Genomic DNA, 23,211 nt, shown 5'->3' with positions numbered 1-23,211 from the left:
TCTCCTGTGGAGACAGACTGAGAAAGTTGGGGTTGTCCAGTCCGGAGAAGAGAAGGCTTGGAGGAGACCTTCTTGCGGCATTCCAATATCTGAAGAGGGCTATAAGAAAGCTGGGGAGGGACTTTGTAGGGTGTCAGGGAGTGATAGGACTGGGGGAATGGAGCAAAACCAGAAGTGGGGAGATTCAGATCAGATGTTAAGAAGAAATTCTTCCCCAGAAGGGTGGTGAGACACTGGCACAGGTTGCCCAGGGAGATGGTGGAGGCCCCATCCCTGGAGATTTTTAAGGCTAGGCTGGACGAGGCTCTGAGCAATCTGATCTAGTGTGAGGTGTCCCTGCCCATTGCAGGGGGGTTGGAACTGGATGATCTTTGAGGTCCCTTCCAACCCTAACAATTCTATGTTTCTGTAATGGTTGGAACAGATGATCTCAAGGATCTTTTCCAACCTGAATGATTCTATGGAAAAGTTTGGTGACAACTGAGCTGAAAATCTGATCCTTCATTCTTCTGGTACTTCTCCTCTTACCTAAAAGCTTCCACACTACGTGGAAGTGCAAAGCCTAGGAGTAAGAGAGCCTTTCCCACCAGATCCAGCGTGGCTGGCACGGGCAATAAAAAGCAGTGAAATGGGTGATGGGGGTGTAAATAAAGTATTCAGGCTCACAGTTTATCGTTTCCTGACTCAGGAATGCTCAACTCAGCCGTAACTGGTTGGCTTTGGAAACTCAAGTAAGCATAATTTGAGAAAGAATGACCTAATCATCATCATTTACCCATCCAGATTAAATTTACATAGCTATTGCCACTCCGATAGCAACCATAGGTATAATTGAAATCAAGGCAATTCTGCTGCAGTTTTATGGAATGCTTTACAATGTGCCTTCTGCTATAAAACAGAAAGAATTTGCTGAAAGCAGCAATAGTTTTAAATACATTTGGGGGTGGGGGGGGAGGAAAAAAACAAACACACACACACAAAAAAAACCCCAACCAAAATTAATAATCTGTCTTACCACAATCATTTCTGAAGGCTCCAATATGATACATTCGCATCCTCGCTTTCCTCCAGACTGCTTGCCAAAACTAGAGTGGGATGGGGGGAAAAAAAAGGCAAATGAAAAATAATAATAATTAAAAAAAAAAAAAAAACCAAACAAAACATGAGATGAGCAGACTGTTTAACCTTTTCAGGAATAAAAATGATTGGCAATGGCAATATCCTGAGAAACAGAAAAGAGAGGACAAAGAAGAACTGATGAAAAGTATTGTGTGAAAAATCAGTAATCTGGATTGCTTTGTTGTGTTTACTCAGCATGTCTCATCAGTGCCTAGGGAAAGCCTAAATGCAAAGAATGTTCTTCTGTAAAGTCATTACTTTTAGATCCTCTAAACCACACATTCACAGATCGCATTGGGTCGGAAGCCATCTTGGCCAACACCCCTGCTGCCACCGGGGACATCTCCAACTAGCTCAGGTTGTTCAGGACCACATCAAGTCTGACCTTGAATGTCTCCAGGGATGGGACCTCAACCACATCTCTGAGCAACCAGTCCCAAGATTTCACCATTCTCATTGTGAAGAGCTTTTTCCTGATGTCCATCCTAAATCTCCCCTGCTCCAGTTTCAAACCATCGTCCCTCATCCTATCACCACAAGCCCTCCTAAACAGTCCCTCCCCAGCCTTCCTGTAGGTCCCCTTCAGGTATTGAAAGGCAGCTCTAAGGTCTCTAAGAAACAAGAAAAATGAAACAAAAAAATGCAACAAAATGTGATAAGCAGTGGCTAAGGAAAGAGGCAATTTGATATGCTTCAGTTGATGGACTCCAAAAGGCCACAGCCTTCAGGATACCCAAGAACAGAGGTGACTTTCGGGGAATCCCTGGCATGATGCAAGCAGGTCTGAGACTGCTGGAATAATTGGAGGGGGCAGGTGGAGTGGAGTGGAGAGGGTGGTGGTGTGTGTGTATAAGGCTGAGCTAGATATTGCTGGAGGGTTGTTACAGACCAATAGCCTCTTCAATTAATCTGTGACTGTAGTAGTGCCCAGAATGAAAGATCTTGTACTTGATGATCTTTGAGGTCTTTTCCAGCCTTATTGATTCTGTGATCTCCAAAACAGGTGAATATAGTTTCACGAGGCTCCCCATCCTGAATACTGCAGCCAGTTCTAGTGTCCCCATCAGAAGAAAGACATAGAACTTCTGGAGCGAGTCCAGAGGAAGGCCACAAAGAAGCACCTCTGCAATAAGGGAGGTAAGGCTGTTCAGCCTGGATAAGACTCCAGATGGACTTTATAGCTGCATCCTGGTACCTGAAGGGATCCTACAGGAAAGCTGTAGACGGACTTTTCATAAGGGTGTCTGGCAACAGGGCAAAAGGAATGGTTGGAAGCTGAGGGAGAGTAGGTTTAGACTGGATGTTAGGAAGAAGTTCTTCAGTATGAGGGTGGTGGGACCCTGAAATAGGCTGCCCAGGGCAGTCGTGGATGCCCCCTCCCTGGAGGTGTTCAAAGCCAAGACAGATGAAGCCTTAAGCAACCAAGTTGAGAGGCTTCCCTGCCCATGGCAGGGAGGTTGGAGTAGATCTCTAAAGTTCCTTTAAACCTAAGCTACTCCATGACTCACTACAGACTTGCTAGCTTGAGTTAGATGTGCTCATCCCACCACACTCAACTGAGCTTAAACTCCAGTGATCCCATACAGACCTCAAAGTAAAAGACGACCAATGTGATGAACGACCTCATGGCTGGGTTAGCAGTTCAGGAGTTGTAGCTGCTGTGTTACAAACTCAGACTGTCAGCAACAATCACATTTTAACACCTATCAGCAGGTGAAGTAACTGCAGAAGCAGCTAACTCAAAGCAGAGAGTAAAGTGTGAATTATGAGGAGGTTAAAGACAAGTGTGGAGACAAATCCTAAAAAGTGGGTCAGCTCCATCTGTTTTCACTAAGGTTAGGCTTGGGATGTACAGCTCAAGCCTCAGGCACACAGAACATTTGAGGTATGTACATGGTTATCTCAACAGCAAATATCCATTGAAACATGATTACTTTTGTAGAAAATATTTCAAAGACACATGCTAGGGGAGGGCAGAAAAAATTGTGTAGGCTATGTGCAACTCCAGAGAAGACATCTAAGCAACTCAACTGTGAAGTGATTCAAGTAAAGTTTCAGAGAAGGACCATGAACATGATTACAGGGCTGCAGCACCTTCCCTACAAGGACAGGCTGAAAGAATTGGGCCTGTTCAGCCTGGGCAACCTTAAAGCAACCTTCCAGTACCTGAAGAGGTGGCAAGGAAGATGGGGAGGGACTTTTTACAAGGGCTTGTTGTGATAGGACAAGGGGCAATGGATTGAAGGGAGATTTAGACTGGAGATTAGGAAGAAATTCTTTTCAGTGAGGGTGGGGAGACACTGGAACAGGTTGCCCAGGGAGGCTGTGGATGTCCCCTCCCTGGAGATGTTCAAGGCCAGGTTGGATGAGGCCTTGAGCAACCTGGGCTAGTAGGAGGCATTCCTGCCCATGGCAGGGGGTTGGAATGGATGATCTTAAGGGTCCCTTCCAACCCAAACCATTCTACAATTCTACAACGATTCCAACAAAGAATTCCCAATGTAATCCAGCTAGGATAAAGTACTGCAATTAGCAAGCATGCCAGTTTAAACTACCAAGACCTGATTTTACTAATGGTCTACTGGAAAACAAACCCAGAAACTTTAATCTATATGATTACCATGGAGTCAGAAACAACAGCTGAAATTTTCTCACCCCATTCTAAAGCAGGGCAGAGCAGCACAAGTTTCACACAGAAAGCTGGCATTTTCACACATCTATAGTAAGCAGCTCATAGCTAAAATGCTCGTGTTTCCTCTCGTGCTTTTTCCACACTGCATGTGACCCAGGCATGACAGCCTGGAGTATCTGCAGTACATCAAAAACAGTAGCTAAACACTCCCACTATTACAACAAAGCTCATTTAGTTCAGAAAACATGAAAGTGTCACTTTTAACCTCAGCACAGTACATGCTTGAACTCGGAGGTGAACTGAAATTCCAGGTGATGAGTTCTCCAGAAGGCAAACAGCAAAGTGAAACCAACCCTCCTAAGGTATCCTCTGCATGTTAAACAGCCCTAATTCTGTTTCATTAAAGACAATAGGTTGGGTTTGGTTTTTTTCATTATTCCCAAACAAAATTCTAACAAAATTAGGTGCAACTGGATGTGTGTTTCTACAGCTTTTCAAAACACAATTAATCATTCTGGTGCTGGGTTGGGGCTTTTTTCTTCACAGAACAGATTAAGCTATGGGGGTCTTCTCAATGCTGATCGGTATCTAGAGGGCATGGTACAAGAGGATGGGGCCAGACTCTTGTCAGTGGTGCCCAGGGACAGGACAAGGGGCAATGGGCACCAACTGGAACCCAGGAAGTTCCATCTCAGCAGCAGGAAAAACTTGTTTAGTGTGAGGGTGCTGGAGCCCTGGAGCAGGCTGCCCAGAGAGGTTGTGGAGTCTCCTTCTCTGGAGAGATTCCAAACCCACCTGGTCATGGTGATGCTGGACAAGAAGCTGTGGGTACCCTGCTTTAGCAGGGGGGCTGGACTGGATGATCTTCAGAGGTCCCTTCCAACCCACATCATGCTGGGATTCTACTATCGCTATATCCCCAGCAGTTAGGAAAAAGCTACAATGTTCTGCTGCAGGTTGTTCCAGCCCAGTGTTTTCATTACCTAACAACAATTTACCAAGCTACTAGAGGTTGAGGGAGGGTTGTTTACTTTTTGTTTTATTTTACATAAACACATCTGTGAAATTCAGCTACTGCCAAGCTCCCCTCTGCTTCTGTTGCAACATTTGCTAATTAAGTAATGGCACTAAACAGTAATGCAAGGGAAAGAACAGCGCTGGGAACAAAGGTCAAGCTCTTTGCACTATCATTTCTGGTCCATCAAGCACTTTACAACAACCCAATACTCACTAAAGGATTAGGTTGCAAAGATAAAACCCATCCTAAAGAATAAATTCCTCGTATTTAGAAGTCAATAGGTCAAGTTTAATTATTTCCTGGTGCACATCATGAGATGTTTTATTGATTATACCACAACAGAGCTCCTTTAAAAACACGAGGCATCATATGGTTTTCCCCAGCCATAACCATCATTGTGTTTTAAAACCACCACTTTTTCGCACTCCTCTTAATTAACACACCCAATGTGTTTTAGAAACATAGCTTTTTAACTTTTTTGATGACTTAATCCATATTGTGCTCTAGAAAACACACATGTAGCTTCTCTGCCAGTCCAGAGGTTTGCTAACACCAGTATATTTCACTCATCTGTCAAGGTTAATCAAAGCTTTAGAAGCATCTCCATTCCTAATTGTGCTGTAAAATTGCACAATGAAATGCTTAGAATAAACAAACTCAGCCTTGGAATCACTGACCAGGGAAAATTCTTTCCTCAGTAGTAACATCCACTAACATTAATAACAGGCAACAAGAAAACACCATGAGCAAACACATCAGCAAAGGCATACCACGCATTGGTCTAACTGATGGAATTAGTGAAGAGCGTGGACTGGAAGGGTCTCTGGAGATCATCCAGTCCAAATCCCCTGCCAGAGCAGGGGCAACAACAGCAGCTTGCCCAGGATCACAATGGCATGGGGCATTTGGAATCTCACCAGAGAAGGAGACTCCACAACCTCTCTGGGCAGCCTGCTCCAGGGCTCCAGCACCCTCCTACCAAAGAATTTTTTTCTCTTCAGACAGAACCTCCTGGGTTCCAGTTTGTGCTTACTGCCCCTTGTCCTGTCACTGTGAAAGACTGACAAGTGCCTGGCCCCATCTCTTGCCCCCTACCCTTTATCTCTTGCAGAGCACTGATCAGATCCCCTCTGGGGCTGCTCTTCTCCAGGCTCTAAAGCCCCAGGGCTCTCAGCCTCTCCTCCTCACAGTGATGCTGCAGTCCCCTCAGCACTGGACTCCACTGGACTCTCCCCAGTAACTTCCTGTCTCTCCAAGAAGCTGGAAATGTACACCATTGGTCACAATTTGTTTGGTTGGCCTTACTTGAACTAAAGACCATTAGTCACCACTAAAGTTCAGGAGAGTAAGTGAAGACACATTCAAACCAGCCAGAACCAGGGGGTGTGCATACCTGAGGGAAACGAGGAAAGAGAAGATGTTTGGGGAGGAGCAAGCAGCAGTGTGACAGTCCCAGAGTCTTCTAAAGCTGCTTTGAAGTGATGGTTTAAAGTCTTTGTGGGAATTTCAGGTAATCAGCACTTACTGTTTGGGTGGGTTTTTTTTAAAGAATATCTCAGGCATTAAATTAATTAATAAGCACTGTGATAGTCAAAGAAGAAGAGAATAATTAGGCTCTGGAGTCACCTATTCATGTCTGGTATGAAACCTGCCATCTTCTAGCTAGTAAATATTTACATTAGAAGAACTACACGGTAGAGTATTTACAAAGGTATGAAAATGCTTAGGAGATTAACTGATTGCAGTATCAAAATCTAACAGGCCATTAGGAAAGGGAAAAGGTTAATTTGAACAAAGCTTTGGAAATGGAGGAGATAAAATCCTGCTTGGGAAGACAGGAGTAAGCTTTTGTGTACAGCATTCTTCCAAAGGAGAAGGAGCATTTCATGCCAACTTACTTTCACCCAAACTTAAAACATGCTGCTTCTCAAAGAGGAGAGCTCTGAGGAGTTGTATAGCTAATTCTGGAAGAGACAGGGCAACCTTCTCTTTGGGACTAATCCATCCTTTGTGGTGGTGGAGTTGCTTGCAAATCTTGCATCCCATTATTGGTCACCCAACTCAGCACTTCAGCAAACCACCACATCACTATGATACCACAACCATGGGAGCCACTTCACTGGGACAGGTTTGCACCTTGGGGAGGTCAGACCCACCAAGCCCATTTCAGCTTCACACCAGGAGCTCTGCTTACAAACCATCACAGCAGTTTCTCTCACCCCGACACATCCCTAAATGCCAAGTCCTTTTGATGTTGTAGGCAGCAAGATAAGGAATTAAAGCAGGGAAACCTCATTAAGGTGCAGCATGTTGCATGTGCTTTAGTGCTTTCAAGCAGAGAGTGGGAAGAATAATCCAATTAAGAATTTAAACTAATAGAAATATTTGAAGTGTGAGAAAACATGAAACTAATGGCAATTCAGCTCTCCTTGCAGGAGAAACTGTGCCAAAGGACATACAACCAAAGGTGCAACGTCCTGAACGCTCCAACAATTGCAGTTTTGCTGGATGCCTACATTTAATTGCTTGTTTTAACAGGGCCTTAAATTTAACATCGTTACTTTATAGCTTCCCACTGCTGGATGCCCAGAAAAGTCACTGCTATAAAGGACATTATGCTTTTTTCTTTTCTTTTTTTAAGTATTTTTATTGTAGGCTCTTGCCACTTAATATTCATCTATTACATCTGCATCATTAATTTGCAGACACTCACTCACTGGCTTGCACCACTGTCATAGGGGAGGAAAAAGTCTTCCACATACCAAAGGCACCTTTGTTTACCCTTGATTTATGGATGCCTCATTTGCAAGAAACCTTCTTTTCCTCCTGATCCACTGCTGTTGGTAATTGAAAATGTTTAGGCAATTGCATCATGTGAGGAAGGAATGTCAGTTCAACCGGAGCAGTATCATACAACAACCACTAATGGTGCTCAGGCCATGGGATCACATCAGAGCTATTGAAATGGAAAAGCCCGTGGCTCCAAGAACACCCTCCCCTTGGTTCATCTGTCCCTTCTCCACTGCATGATCTGCTAATGTCATCTCCTTGACTGCAGAGCTGAACTCCAAAATCTTAAACGTGCACTGACAGAGGGGCTGGATCACAGAAACACAGAATGGGTCAGGTTGGAACTGACCTTAAAGATATCTAATTTCAAGCCCCCTGTCATGGCCTCATCCAACCTGGCCTCAAACACCTCCAGGGAAGGGTCATCCACAATCTCCCTGGACAACCTGTCACAGGGTCTCACCACCCTCACTGTAAAGAGTTTCTTCCCAACATTCAGGGCAGTGGTGGAGTCACCATCCCTGGAGGTGTTTAAGCAGTGTGTGGACCTGGCACTTGGGGACATGGCTTAGTGTTGACATTTCAGTGCTGGGTCAAAGGTTGGACTGGATGATCTTGAAAGTCTCTTCCAACCAAATATATTCTGTGATTCTGTAAACACAAGGAGAAACTTCCTCGATGTTGAGGGTGCTGGAGCCCTGGAGCAGGCTGCCCAGAGAGGTTGTGGAGTCTCCTCTGGAAAGATTCCAAACCCACCTGGCATTAAGCCTGGGCAAGCTGCTGTGGGTGACCCTGCTTTAGCATGGGGGTTGGACTGGGTGATCTCCAGAGGTCCCTTCCTACCCCCACCATGCTGGGATTCTGTAATATAATGACGTAGTTCTTTAAACAGGATGTACACAAATACTCCCAGCTCTCTAAACACAAATATTTAGAGATACTTCATCCCCAGATGTTATACAACCTGACCCATTTGGTGCTGGAATACATCTGAGATTTCAGGACTGACGAATTCAAAGAATTGCAGACATATTTCACTTGAGATGTTCTTGATATCAGCAGACTCAAGTTACTCATCACTGATGGTTTCTCCTTATGAAATACTCAAGATGCAGCCCTTACTTTCAAGGTAAAAACACAGCCTGTCCTGAAGAGCTTTCAGCCTACAAACAGATGGAGACCGAGACTGAATGCTAACTCCGTATTTGTTTGAACACTAATTAGCAGGCATCTTCACATTTACAGTCTTCCACTACATCCTGAAACAATATTTTCAGATGTTTCATGCATCAAAGATTCAATGAGGAGATGTCAGGCAGTTAAAGATTTGTTCTGTGTTTTCCAGGAACTACAAAATCAGGGTATTATCCAGGCTGTATGAATTGGTATCAATAACGCACATCCTTATCTGTGACTGACCATAAAGCTATCTGCAGGTACTTGCTGCTGGATCACATGTAGGACTGGGCTGGGACACTGATACACCAGTTTATCAGCACAACAAACAAAAGGGTTGCAGTTCTTTGCAGATCTTTTGTTCTTATGAATGCACTTGTCTCTCAAACTGTCTGCCTGTCAGACTGCTCTTAGGAACAGAAAGATGAAGACAAATTGTACTTTTTTTTTTGCCACTGCACAGAGAACCCTGTGACCTCCACACATCCAATAACCTGGCTGGATTTCTCCAAAGCAAAAACATGTTGTGCACTACTTGGCCTGGCAGAGAAAAGTTGCATAAGAAATGGACTTGCTGTTTGGGTTTTTAAATAGATTAAATGTGGGGTGGGAGTGTTCCCCCCCCAAGTCAGGGCTTACTCTTGATTTGAACTGCATTTCATTTTTCCTCTCCTCAAAAAGTGTTTTTTGTGGAGAACAACTGCTCCAGCAACACCCAGGACACCCATGGTTGGATTAAATGATCTTAGAGGTCATTTCCAAGCAAAACAATTCTGTGATTCTGTAGCTGCTGCTCAGCTCCAGGATAAAATCCGTTCGGTTACCACTGAGTGTGCTACACAAGTATACTATAAACAGCTTGGAACAGTAATCAGCATTATTAAACCCCAATCTAAATACTCTTTAAAAAATGGAATTTTACACTTAGATTCCTTGTCTTTGGCTGGAAGTGACAAAGAGGGGGGAAAACCTGCATAGTTGCACTACTGGTAGTAACACAGACACACTGACTGCAGGCAGAGACGGCAGAATCTGAGCTTTCTGCATTGCAGTCACAGAATCACAGAATGGTAGGGGTTGGAAGGGACCTCTAGACATCATCTAGCCCACCCCCCCTGTCACAGCAGGTTCACCTAGAGTAGGTTGCACAGGACAGCCATGACACAGGAATGTAATCAACACTAAAATCCTCATAAGAATAATTTGATTTTCTGGTCATCTGCATAGAGGCCTTAATTTCAACAAGCATGGGCAGCAGGTCAAGGGGGTAAAATTCTCCCCTTCTACTCAGCTCACATGAGACCCCACCCAGAGTACTGTGTCCAGCCCTGGAGCCCACATCACAAGAAGGACATAGAACTGTCAGAGGAGATCCAGAGAAGGCCATGAAGATGACCAGAGGGCTGCAGCACCTTCCCTGTGAGAGAGTTGGGGCTATTCAGCCTGAAGAAGAGAAGGCTCTAGAGAGACCTTAGCCTCCCAGTATTTCAATGGCCCTACAGGAGAGCTAGGGAGGGACTTGTTACAAAGACATGGAGTGACAGGATGAGGGGTGATGGCTTCAGATTGGAAGAAGTTGGGCTGAGATTAGACATTAGGAGGGAATTCTTCCCCATGAGGGTGGTGAGGCACTGGAACAGGTTCCTCAATAAAGATGTGCAGGCTCCAAGTCGGAAAGTGTTCAGAGCCAGGTTGGATGGGGCCTTGAGCAACCTGGTCACAGTTATCACCAAGGTTGGAAGAGACCTCAAAGATCATTAAGTCCAACCTGTCACCACAGACCTCATGACTAGACCACGTCCAATCCCCTCTTGAACCCCTCCAGCAGTACGAGATGTCCCTGCAGAGGGGCTGGAACTATATGATCTTTAAGGTCCCCTCCAGACCAAATCACTCTGTGGTCATCTGACAAACTGGGCTGCTGGGAAGTCTCCCAGTTGCCTTTCTGGAGCACACAGTCAGTATAGTCCCATCAAAAGCCTTTGCAGTATTTCCCATTGCATTGCAAACCACTGAGCAACCCAAATCACCCTCTAAATGCAAAGTAAAGTAAGGAAATGGGGGAAGAGGGGGGAGGGATGTGTGGAGGCTGACCAACAGCTTCAGCAATGCATGCAGCAGGGCTTTCATGATACTTTATGCTGCACAAGTCCTGGGCATTTCAAAGTAACTTAATTATGGAAAGATCAGAACGCTTAACTCCAGTGGAAAATGGTTTCAAGGAAACCTGAGACCACAAGATAGATGGCTGGATGCAAAACACCCACTGCAATTAATACCCAGTCATCAAAACCCATTTTTTTGCATTAGCTCTCAACAACAACAACATTTAGCAGGTTTATCTCTTCAGCTGAAAGTTTTAATTGGGAACGATTTTGGAGGCTGCCTAACACACTGCTCGAATTTGCAAGGCTGCAAGCTTTAGATGTCACACTAATTACTTTAAGCTCTGAACACCAGAAAGCTTTGAGGAAGCCTGTATCTTACCTACCACTTTTTGTGAAGCTTTGCAACTGTTCCAGGCTGTGTGCTTAAGCCTCAGCAAAAGCGTAATTTGGATATAAATGAACCACGTTGCCCTTTGATTCCAGTTTCATCTCTCTCAGACTGTTTTAGTTTAGCTAATAAGTAACTGTGTCTGTGGTGGCATCAGCATCCCTTGCAGCCTAGACAACCTCCATAGGCAGCTGCTGTAAGAAACTATGCATAGAGCAAAAATGAAATTTGGGGATGGAGGGAACTATGGACAAGATTATTTGGTGATTTAGCTGTGACAAGTACAACTACAGTCTGTCTTCATTCACTTGGCTTTCTTAGAAGACTGTTTCATGCCAAAACCTGAAAGACCTGCTGTTAGCCTGCAACATCTTCCCAATCCTTAACAGCAGAGCCTCCAGCACAAGGATCTGCCCTTCAGGAGACCAGGACACATGGCCTCTCACTACACAGGGACTCTTCTCAGCCACATCCCCTTTTTCCTCAGAGTACTTCCCTCAGAGCACTAGCACTGCCAGAAGAATTTCAATATGAACAAGCATAGCTGAATTAATTAGTTTTACAAAATACATTTACTGGTAGCATTCCCACGTTGTTAGTTCACTTGCTGGCTGTCAAATGATGCTACAACTTAGAGCCACCACTTAGAGAAATACCCAGGGAAAAGAGCACCTCATCTAGAGCCACAAATGCACTGAAGAACCATTGCTTCTCACCCAGCCCTGAGTAGAAAAATCTCACTAGTCTGGATAAGCAGAGGGATGTAAGCCTTGAGCTGTCTTACTGAAAGCAGAAAGACAATCTACAACAGTTAGTTGCAAAGAGTCTTCAAATGTGACGCAAACCCTTGATGGAATATTACCCTAAGACCTCTCTGGTGTTTATAGTCACATCAAGAAATTTCAGTCATAGAAGGTTGCTCAAAGCCTCATCCAGCCTGGTCTTAAACACTTCCAGGGATGAGGTGTCCACAGCTTCTCTGAGCTATTTGTTCCACTGTCTCACCAATTGTTTCAAACTGTATCAGAATTCAGAACCCTACTGGCAACTGCAAGCTTCTCCAAAATTACATTTACTGTATGCCAGACACACAGATGTGTCTAGAGCTTGGCATCTGATGGAGGGACCTTAAAGATCATCTAGTTCCAACCCCTCTGCAGGGACATCTCGTACTGATGGAGGGGTTCAAGAGGGGATTGGACGTGGCACTTGGTGCCATGGTCTAGTCATGAGGTCTGTGGTGACAGGTTGGACTTAATGATCTTTGAGGTCTCTTCCAACCTTGAAAGGCAGCAGGACTTAAACTGCAGAGAGCAGGATGGAGATGGAAAGCACAGGAGGAGCAGAGGCTCAGTGTCATGGTTTGAGTTGAATTTGCTGCTGATATTTAATCCCATGCTGCTGCCATCATGCCAGCCCTGAAACAGAAGTGCTGGCTGGAGCAAAGTATCATGGGGCTGGAAGTTCAGACTGTAACATCAGAGGCTTCCTGTTCCAGTTGCTGCTTCTGGCTTTGGGGTTTCGGTCTTTGCTGTGCAGGCTGCTGTGTGCTTGGGGAACCATTTTATTGCTGGCTTCTGCTGATGTTGCTTTTGCTAAGGTACAGCACGGGAGCTCAGTAAACTCTTTATCTCGGCTTACAGGGTTTTTCATGTCCCTAGGGGTGTTCATGGCCAGGCTGGATGAGGCTCTGAGCAGCTGAGTCTAGTTAAGCATCCCCGCTCACGGCAGGGAGGTTGGAGTAGATGATCTCTAAGGTCCCTTCCAACCTAAGCCATTCTATGACTCCCTCCTGTCTGTGTGTGGGGCAGGGGGCTTGCTAGTGAAAGTGGGCTAAGGTAATCCAGGATACTCAGGAGCGCTGGGACAGAGCATGCCTACAGCAGGTGCAGTCCAGGCAGAAAGCAGTTAATGAAGTTAAATCTGGGAAGGAAGAAAAGTGCAGAAAAGGGGAATGCAGCAGCTCTGAGCTGCTCATTTAATTTTTCAATGAATGGCACAAATTCACAAGAGTTTGCAGAAAACAGCACTGCAGGTTTTAGAAGTAAAATTGATCTGGCTTTAGATTATATATTTGAGCTATCGATACATTTGCAAACAAAAGGCTGCATCCAGCAAAACTGAAAGATTTTTCAAACACAAGGGATTTAAGTCATGCAGGTCTTTAAGCTTGCATTCTTCTTTACCAACACTGACAGGCTGTAAAGCCACCGAATTTTCTCTGCTTCTGGTACTTTTCACATGTGGTTGAACCCAATGATCTTAAAGCTTTTTTCCAAACTAAACAAATTCCATGAATTTACAGAGTAGACTGAAATACTTTGGTTTTTACTGTATTTTGAAACTCATAGTCATTCACAAATACTAACTTAGTAGAAGAAGCAGCTACAATAATTTTAACCCAAGCCACTGTTCTTTCATTATGACAATTTTCTCAACCCAAGCACTTGTGCCCCCTTCTTTTGCTCAAGAAGAGAAATGGCTTATGGAGCCATTGATGCATCTCCACCACTCATGAAAGATATCACAACGCTCCAGTCAAGACAGACTCATGGTGGTAAGTGTTTTTAGCTAAGACATGCACTACCTGAGCAGGGCAACGACTCCCATTTTCTCCACTCATGAGACTTTGGAAGGGCTGCTCCTCAATTTCTTGGAAGAGCTCAGAAAAGAGAAGTGTTTGTTTTTAACAAGACTACATTTTAAATGTTTCAAGACTTTGTAGTTTTCCCTCCAAGGTTCAATTCTCACAGCTGTAGGAGGCTGTCATCCACATAATTGGCTTCAAAAGTTCCTCCAGGCCCTTGATATATTTCCTATGGCTAATCTTGCTGTGAGTAATCTCCTTCAAATATCCTGTTCACATGAATTATCTTGATTAACAAGCAAGGTTAACACAAAGACTCCTTAACTTGCTGACATGATTTTCCCTCCACAAAATCTGTCAATCCTCTTCTTTTGTTCCAGCCATCACTTTCACATTAGAAGCAAATTCTTTTACTACTATGCCAAATCTATTGATAAATCTGTTCTCCAGGCAACAGAGTAAGCAAGGTTAGGTCAACTTTGTACCTGCTATTATGGACTGATCTGCTTTTCATCTTAACCCAAAAAAAAATATCTTACACAGGGCTTTTCTCATCATGATTGTCAGTGTCAGAATATTGAACAGATTCATTGTACCTGGATGCAAGTCTTACCCCTCCAATTCTGAAGCCAATTTCTGAATTGCATCTTGCATACAAATCAACCCAGGTTGTACAGAAAGCCCTTCTCAAGTGGAGCGAACCACAGCTTACACCTTTACTCGCTCAGATTGTTACAACACAGCAGTGACTGACCAGCTTCTCATGCTTCTGTGGGGCTGTGCCTCTTTCAGGCTTGAATCTAGAGAATATTTTATTTCCAAAAGATCTGCAGGAGACAATTAGGGCTTCCCAAAAGCTCTGTTGACTGAAACTACCAAATGGTAGATAGTGGATAAAATGAGGCATGGAGAAGGAGAGTATGCAAGAGAAGGAGAGCTCAGCCAACACCTTAAACAGGTTAAGCTTACAATTTTCTAGTGAAGTCTCTTCCTATCTGTTAAGGTAATCATGGGACAGATGACAGAAAGGACAAGTACTGTGAGGAGGTACCAGGAAACAGCCATTAAATCATCATCACCTTCCAGTCGATTTACAAAGGCTGATAGTATCTCACTAACAATCAGTTGTAACAGCAGCTTCTCACAGAATGATCAAAGAAAAGTTGCTAGGTAGGTAGTTTAAAAACTAACTTGCTTATAAATTGAGGGATGCCTCTCAACTACACTTGGTTGCTCAGGGGCTCATCTGACCTGGCCTTGAACACCTCCAGGGGGTGGGGAGGACACCTACAATCTCTCTGAGCACCCAGAGTCCCACCACCCTCATACTGAAGAGCTTCTTCCTCAGATCCAGTCTAAACCTGCTCTCCCTCTCCCTTGTTCTATTGCTAGACACCATTTTGATAAGTCCTTCCCCAGCCTTCCTGTAGGTTCCCTTCAGGTATTGGAAAGCAGCTCTATGGTCCTCCCAGAGTCCTCTCCAATAAGCAACTTCTTTTTGTTTCTTATCAAAAGGAACAGCTCTGTAAAACCTGAAGCACTGAGAATGCCTCATCCTTCCAGATGGGTATTTTAAGTCTCCTTTCAGAGTGACTCACATAATCAGGAACATGGTTGGGGACAAGGAATAATGCATAACATTAAATACTACTTTAAATGTAATTAAAATGGTGCTAATTACAATTAGGAAAGAACACTACTGAATTATCCAAGGCACTCTTTCATATGAAAATTCTCCGTGACTGGTGCACAGCTCCCTCAACTAAAAAAAAAGTGCTCTATGAGGAATTCAAACCTGGAAAAGTAACTTCAGTTTACCCCATTGTACTTAGAAGAAGAGGAGAAAACAGCACTGTATTTTAAATTGTCGCTTGGAGGGTGACAATGAGTGAAGTTCATTGGAACAAAATGGGAAGTGAGCTGCTTGTGACCTGGCAGTGCTGGGTTAATGGCTGGACTTGATGATCTTAAAGGTCTTTTCCAAGCAAAATTACTTTGATTCACCTGTTCTCATGTCCAAGCATCAATCCTCACTGTCCCAAAAGTTCAAAGATTTTCAACATCCCTTTGCACTTCCTAACTCCTAACTAATTAGCAACATTTTTAGTTCATCTAATTGTACATGTGTGCATTTCCCCTTCAAACCTTCAGCACATCAAAGCTCCTCTGACATTTGAATTTTTCTTTTTTTCTCCCCCAGTGCAATGAAGACCTGTACAGGGAACAAGCTGGCTAGCCAGCAGGGAAGGGAATTCTTTTCCCTTTCATGTGATCTTGCTAAATAAGGGGCCAATCACCCCAGGAACCACACTATCCATACTGCAACCTGCCAGCAGTTTAATCTAACAGAACTCTGTGACCCTGTCAGCATCTAGCAGCTATTTTTCCTCATTATCCAGAACAAAACCAGCTGTAATCTTCTGAGCTAGCAATAACAGAGCTATTTTGCTTCTATTTTGTCTTTTTTTTTTCTCTTGTAAAATAAAGCACAAGTAATCTTAATAATGCTCTTAAGTAACTTACTCCTCAAGTTTAGCACAATACTGATTTTAGTTAGGTTCTATGCAAATATCAACTTGCCATGTCCTCACTTCATCACTGCTAAACTTCAGTCACTCCTCAGCATTAAGATTTAACTTCCAGCCTACAACTAAGCACAAGTCTGTGAGGAACTGGGGCTGTTCAGCCTCGCAAAAGGAGGCTGAGGGGAGACCTCAATGCTCTCTAAGACTCCCTGAAAGGAGGTCAGAACCAGGTGGGGATTGGTCTCTTCTCCCAAGGAACAAGAAATAAGACAAGAGGAAATGGCTTCAAGTTGCATCAGGGGAAGTTTAGGTTGGACATGAAGAACAATTTCTTCCCCAAAGCATCGTCAAGTCCTGGAACAGGCTGCCCAGGGCAGTGGTGGAGTCCCCATCCCTGGAGGAACTGATAAGCTCTAGAGATGTGGTGCTGAGGGACTGGTTTAGCAGTGACCTGGAAGTGCTGAGTTAATGTTTGGACTGGGTGATCTTAAATGAGTGAAGTACAAGGTAAAGCAGATAATTACTCTGACTACTCATTGTATTACATGAGCAAGGTCCATCTCAAGTCACAGTATGCTTCAGTTAAATCACATCACAACATTCACTGCTTCAGCTGTGAGAGGCAGTCAGACTCCCGACTCATACTGTCTGTAACCAGTGATGCTGGCCTCTTTTCTTGCTTCACACAGAAATCATACCTGCCATTAAATACAGCCTCCAACCAGTGGTAGATGCTATGTGATCCACAGTCATCTCATTTGAGACCAAGAACTCTATACAAAATAGTTACCCAACAGCAATTACTCAAAGAGCCCCCAAGTTAAGCTAACTTCACATTCTCTCATAAACTTCAAAAGCCAAGTGAGATTTAAAGCCCATGAAGTGCAGCTTTTCAGAGATTTCAACGTGCAGAAAAAGTGAAAGGGAATTGAAATCAAAGTAGCAAACACTTCTTCCATTACCAAACTTCAGAAAGAAACAGAAGAATTGTGAAAAACTGACAGTAACATCACCCTACAAGAAAGCAATTATTAAAACAGAGAGATCTTGCCTTACCTTAAATAATAGTAACTGTACATACCTGCAAGGTGGTAAAAACATGGAATCCTTCATGAGCACAGACCCAGAAAGCAATATATACCAGCATCTTGCAATAGTTTCAGAGCTGGAAGGAGAGAAATCATTGATATCTATTGTCTTCTTACAGCCACTGAGCAATCTATATCCAAATATACTACATATAACAGATCCAAAAGGTTACTGGAGTAAAATAATCACCTACCAGTTTAATAATCACTCTGCCAGATTGCTATGTGGGTTGCAAACCTAAGAACTGTATTGAACACTACAAAGAAGGACTTTCCAACATCTACACCCAGAATGTTTTCTTGCCTTTACAATTTGACATTTAAGTCAACTCAAACCTTTTTTACATTCAAACGAGACTACTAATTGTCAGCAAAAACCATTTCACTTCAGCGGCAGCGGAATGCAGGAAAGCTTCCGTTCCATGCTGAAGTCAACGTGCAATCCAACAGGGGCAGCAGCACTGCAGGGACCTGTCAAGTGTCACAGATAAAATCTGAGCCCTGTACATCTGACTCCTGCCTCGCATTCCTCCAGCTCTGCACTTGCAGTGCACAGACAGACGCGGGATTGTTCCCCATTGTGCCGCTTGACCCCAGACAGGCGCACAGGACACGGGCCAACGTTCCAGCCTGTAGCCCTGCACAGCAGTTACTGTGGTTTATGGCAGCAGAGTTCCCAAACACATCCCAGCTACAGCCCAACAGCCTCTTCCTCTTCCAGCACACCACCTCAAACAGACACTTCAGCCTGGTGATGCAGCAGGTTTGTGTCACACATACCCACCACGTGAACTAAGTGGCGGCATCTCATCGAGACTGAGGTGTAGTGGAAGATGTGTCTCACTCAGCTGGGATTAGCTTTGACAGGATAAATACACCACAAGTAATGTTAAAATATGGGGGGGGGGGAGGTATACTTTGCCTCCCAGCAAGAACTAAAACAGAGCTCTGAGCTAAAAAAAATACTAATTCTAGCAATTTAAGAAGAAGAGAGGGTGTCTGAGCTCCATCACTCCTCCAATGCAAGATTCTCCTGCAAAGCAGCTGGTGCCAGCTCCAGGGGAAGAGTGCCACCTACTGAGTTGTCACCACAGCTCCCACCACCAGCAGAGGTGACAACCTGCACTTTCATTGCCTGTGTGTGCACAGACACACCTCTGCTGTCAGTGGGAGCCGTGCTGATAATTCATGGGCACGTCTCCAATGTCCACACTGTTCTACTGCTACAACCACCTCCTGTCAGAGCTCTAACCCAGCCTGGCCAAGCTTACACGCTGTAAATCTTTCTGTTTACAACGACTGCAAACACAAGAGCTGTATTACAACACGCAACACAGTGGCTTTGTTTACACTTACTCAAGAACTCCAATGGGTGATGTGTACTTACCAAAAGAGAACTTGGTTGCCCTTGTACCTCTCGTAGCGGGCACTTGATGACATTATTCTGAAGGAAGAGGAGAAGTTTCATTTCAATTTTAATCCTCAAAGATCACAAGCCATTAATCACCACATTTCACTAGAATCACTTTAAGGCTCTAAGGCCTCACATTCAACAACTTTTTTTTTTTTTTTGTTCTAAGCAAAAGATGTGCTTAACCATAAAATTAAAATGATTATGGTGTTCTTCATTATCCAAACAGATAGCACACAGCATGTTCTCTGCGAGCTGAAATGACTCCCACGCGCTGGAATTACCCATAGCAACAGAACTGAAGCAACTCAGAGACTTCCAACGCACTTTTGTGTGCTTTGCTGCCCTTCCATTTTATGTCTACTGAGATCCTCTGAAGCATTAAAAAGCTTTTGTAATCTGGAGTTAACATAGGGCACTGTGTCCGCAGCCCTCTGGAGACAAATGGGAGCAAGCTCTGCCTTGGTTCTCAGCAAAGCTAATTAGTTCAGATTCCACACCACGTTATTGCAATGACTTCACTCAGCAGTGGACTTGGCCACCTCGAAGTGAGAGCAGACAAAAGCTTTGCTCATCTCCCCAAAAGCACAGTCACAGATACCAGCTGTGCTGAGTAACACTAAAGAGCTCCAAAGAAGAGTCTGGAGAACAGGTCTGCTGAGGAGCAGCTGAGGGAACTGCAGTTGTTCAAGCTGGAGAAGAGGAGGCTGGGGGGAGACCTCATTACTCTCTACAACTCTCTGAGCAGAGGTTGGAGACAGGTGAGGGTTAGTCTCTTGTCCCTAGAATGAGGTGATAGAATGAGAGGAAATAGCCTGAAATTGTACCAGGAGAGGTTTAGCCTGAATATTAGGGGAAATTTCTTTCCTGAAAGAGTAGTCAGGCATTAGAACAGGCTGCCCAGGGAGCTGGTGAAGTCACCATCCCTAGAGGTGTTCAAGAAATGTGTGGACATGGCACCTGGGGGCATGATTTAGTGGCCACCATCTTAGGCTGAAGGTTGGACTCAATCTTACAGGTCTCTTCCAACTGAAACAATTCTGTGGTTCTACTTTACCTTAACTGATGTTCCCTGAAGTGTGAGAGTATATCCAGCCCATGAAGGAAAGTGTAGATAATATTTAAGTCCTAAAAAAAAAAAAAGAAAAAAGACATGAGAAACTTCATTCACAACATCTGATGACTTCAGCATTACCTTCTCAGGTTCTGCAGTAATCTACACAGGCTTAGGAGACATAGTTCTAGAGACAAAGCCCACGCGAGTAGACAGGTCAAGATGCATGCAGGCTTGAAGAACCCTGTCCACACTGAAGCTGCGGCAGTGAAAAGAGTAAAGTTGAAGTGATGCACAAACACTTACCTGAAATAAAAGTTTATTTAAAATCTCTCTTAAAATATTACTTGCATGAAAGGATACAGCAGCAAGCAATGTGTGGAAAAAAAAGAGATTGACCTCAGATGAACAGGACTGTCCTAAAACTGTTGAAACCTTCTAACACCTCTTTAAAGAGGAAATTCTGCAGAAGTAGTTCAGCAATAGCACAGAAGCCTAGTGAAAACCTAAACCACAGTCTAGCCAGTATATATGGAACAGAGAACCACAGGATCTTTTCATAGTAAAAGTGTTATGTTTAGAGAGAAAAAGCTATTTCATATCTACCTCAGATCCAGCCGGTAGCACTACTACAAACTCTACTCCACCCTACGGCCTCTCTAACTTAGTCCAATCTTGGACAGAAGGATAACGGGACAAGTTACTCCAAAATATTCTCTGACCAAAAGGAATCATAAAATGGCTTGGGTTGAAAGGGACCTTGAAGACCATCTAGTTCCAACCTACTGCCATGGGCAGGGACACTTTCCACTAGACCAGGCTGCTGGAGGCCAGATCCAGCCAGGTCTTAGACAAGGAGTCCACAACTTCTCTGGGCAACTAATTTCAGTGTTTCACCACCTTCACAGTAAAGAGCTTTGGGGACAGACTTTTTATCAGAGCCTGCTGTGACAGGACAAAGAGTGGAACTAAAAGAGGGAGACTCAGACTAGAGAGAAGGAAGAAATGTTTTATGCTTTGAGGGTGATGAGACCCTGGTCCAGGGTGCCCAGAGAGGTGGCAGATGACCCATCCCTGGAACCATTCCAGGTCAGGTTGCTTGGGGCTCCGAGAACCTATTCTAGTCGCAGATGTCCCTGTTGATGGCAGGGAACTGGACTAGATGACCTTTAGAGGTCCCTTCCAAACCTGAGCACTCTGGGATTCTTCCCGATGTCCAATCTAAATCTACTCTGCTCTACTTCAACTCCACTGCCCCTTGTCCTGTGGAGACAATGAAGTTTTAAATTTGTCTCCCAGCTCCTGGTACCGAGACTCAGTATCACATCAGTGCCACCCATTAGCGACCACAGAAGGAAACAGCTTCTATGAAACATGAACAAGATTTCACTTTAAAAGCTGGACTTGCTGCCCAAGCTGTAATCAGGAGATACAGCTGTTCCAGCTCCTCACTACACAGAATCCTCTTCAGTCACTAAAATATCTGTGCTGCTGGTGCAGACCACATGCCAGGGCACAGCTCACTGGGGCTATTCATCATTGCATTTTCTGTCCTGAACAGGTGGGCTGTTAGCGTTCAACGCAGGCACAACAAAATCATTCTATTCCTCAGAGCACTCCCTCCAGCTCAGCCTGGGAAAATATGTTCTGGATTTTCAAGTGCTGCATTCACACTGTGTTTACAAAAGATAAATCAATGTGCACACTGGCCTCAGGACCTACAATGGATTGACTTCAGTTCTTTGGCTTCATCATCCCTGTTTGGAAATCCAACAGCCATGGAGCGTTGCAGCAAAGGAAAGGTCAGACAGAATGGCAGGCCACATAAAAAAACCAGTAAAACTGCCTTCTTTCTGGTAATGTCATTATTCATAGATCCATAGAATAGTTTGAGTTGGAAGGGACCTTAATGATCATCTTGTTGCAACTCCCTTGCCATAAGCGGACACACTTCCCACCAGCCCAGGTTGCTCAAGGCCTCATCCAACCTGGCCTTGAACACCTCCAGGCAGGAGGCATCCACAACCTCCCTGGGCAATCTGTTCCAGTGTCTCACCACCCTCACTGGAAAGAATGTCTGTCTAATAATCTCCAGTCTAAATCTCCCCTCTTCAACATTCAATCCATTTCTTCTCATCCTACCACTACAAGCCCTTGTAGTGCCTTGTAGCTTTCCATGATGCTGAACACAGGTATTCATAAAGCACCCATTTCACACAGTCCAATCTCATTTTAATCCCCCAGCTGTGACTTGCCACAAACCTGATTTTCTTAGTGAAACACCAAAGAGCACCAGCTAGGAATCAGAGTCCAAACACCTCCTGCTTGAACAGCCTGTAAGGGATGACCACTGGAAGCCAAAGGGTCACTGAGGCATCAACCTAACACCCTGGAGGAGGTCCAAACCAGGCTGGATGAGGCTTTGAGCAACCTGAACCAGCAGGAGATCTCCCTGTCCATGGCAGTGGGTGGAAACAGATGATCTTCCAAGTCCCTTCCAATCCAAACCATTCTGCCATTCTATGAAACATGAACACCACAACCACAGTGATCCTGCACAAAGCTGCCTGCAATGGCTTATTTTCTTTGCCTGCAGTTCTGACAGCGGCAGGTCCATGACTGGAGGTGTTCTCAGCTGCTCTGTTTAAAAAGCACAGCACATCTGTTTCTTCACATTCCTCAGGTGAAAGAACAGACTGTATCAAGTGACATGTGCTTAAGCACAAGACCAGAAACCAAGGGCTCTCTTTGGGGATGGCACTGCTATTACTGAACACACAGAAGAATAAGACAAGTTACTCCAAAATATTCTTTGGAATATCCATGCTATCCACAAGGAAAGCGTGGCCCAGTGCCAACACCAGCATCCCCAGTTCCATCCAGCAGCAGCTTTTATCACCCCTGACACTCACATCCTCCTGACAAAAAGCTTTGCCAGCTGCTAAACCAAAGGCACTGTCAAACCATGGAGATTTCAGTAGCAGTGTAACACTACATAGAGCAGCTTTCTTTTACGGAAACATCTTCACCTCACTGAGCTATGATGTGAGCCACTCAACCAGACTGCCTCTTGTTATCCCTGCCTGATGCTAACCTGCTGTGGATGACCCTGCTTTACCAGCACAGGTCAGACTAGATCATCTCCAGAGGTCCCTTCCAACCTCCACCATGCTGGGATTCTGAGATTACCACAAGATGCCATGATTGTAGCATAAGGGAAAATAAAAGCAGCATCAACTGAAGATTCATTCCATAAAGCAAACCAGATCATCAAATAGTTTTGAGTTGGAAGAGACCATAAAGATCATTATGTTC

The 23,211-nt window shown here is 44.4% G+C and overlaps 1 protein-coding gene across 2 annotated transcripts in view; it reads right to left on the bottom strand.

Annotated features, from left to right (window-relative positions):
* The window catches only part of RAPGEF6 (Rap guanine nucleotide exchange factor 6), a 142,416-nt gene that overhangs the window by 92,126 nt on the left and 27,079 nt on the right, over window positions 1-23,211 (bottom strand). The window contains exons 2-5 of one of the 2 annotated variants that reach the window (XM_009896896.2): window positions 19,900-19,970; window positions 18,819-18,875; window positions 17,425-17,508; window positions 1,016-1,085 (exon numbers count right to left, since the gene is read on the bottom strand). In XM_009896896.2, the coding sequence (XP_009895198.1) occupies window positions 1,016-1,085; window positions 17,425-17,508; window positions 18,819-18,875; window positions 19,900-19,970 (282 nt within the window). Of the gene's footprint in view, window positions 1-1,015; window positions 1,086-17,424; window positions 17,509-18,818; window positions 18,878-19,899; window positions 19,971-23,211 lie in introns of those variants that run through there. The other variant, XM_054168285.1, reaches the window with a different exon arrangement.

The sequence above is a fragment of the Dryobates pubescens genome, chromosome 16 (genome assembly GCF_014839835.1).
Source record: "Dryobates pubescens isolate bDryPub1 chromosome 16, bDryPub1.pri, whole genome shotgun sequence".
Classification (NCBI taxonomy): domain Eukaryota; kingdom Metazoa; phylum Chordata; class Aves; order Piciformes; family Picidae; genus Dryobates; species Dryobates pubescens.
Note: the sequence above shows the minus strand (reverse complement) of the source record. Positions and strands in the feature narration are given on the sequence as shown.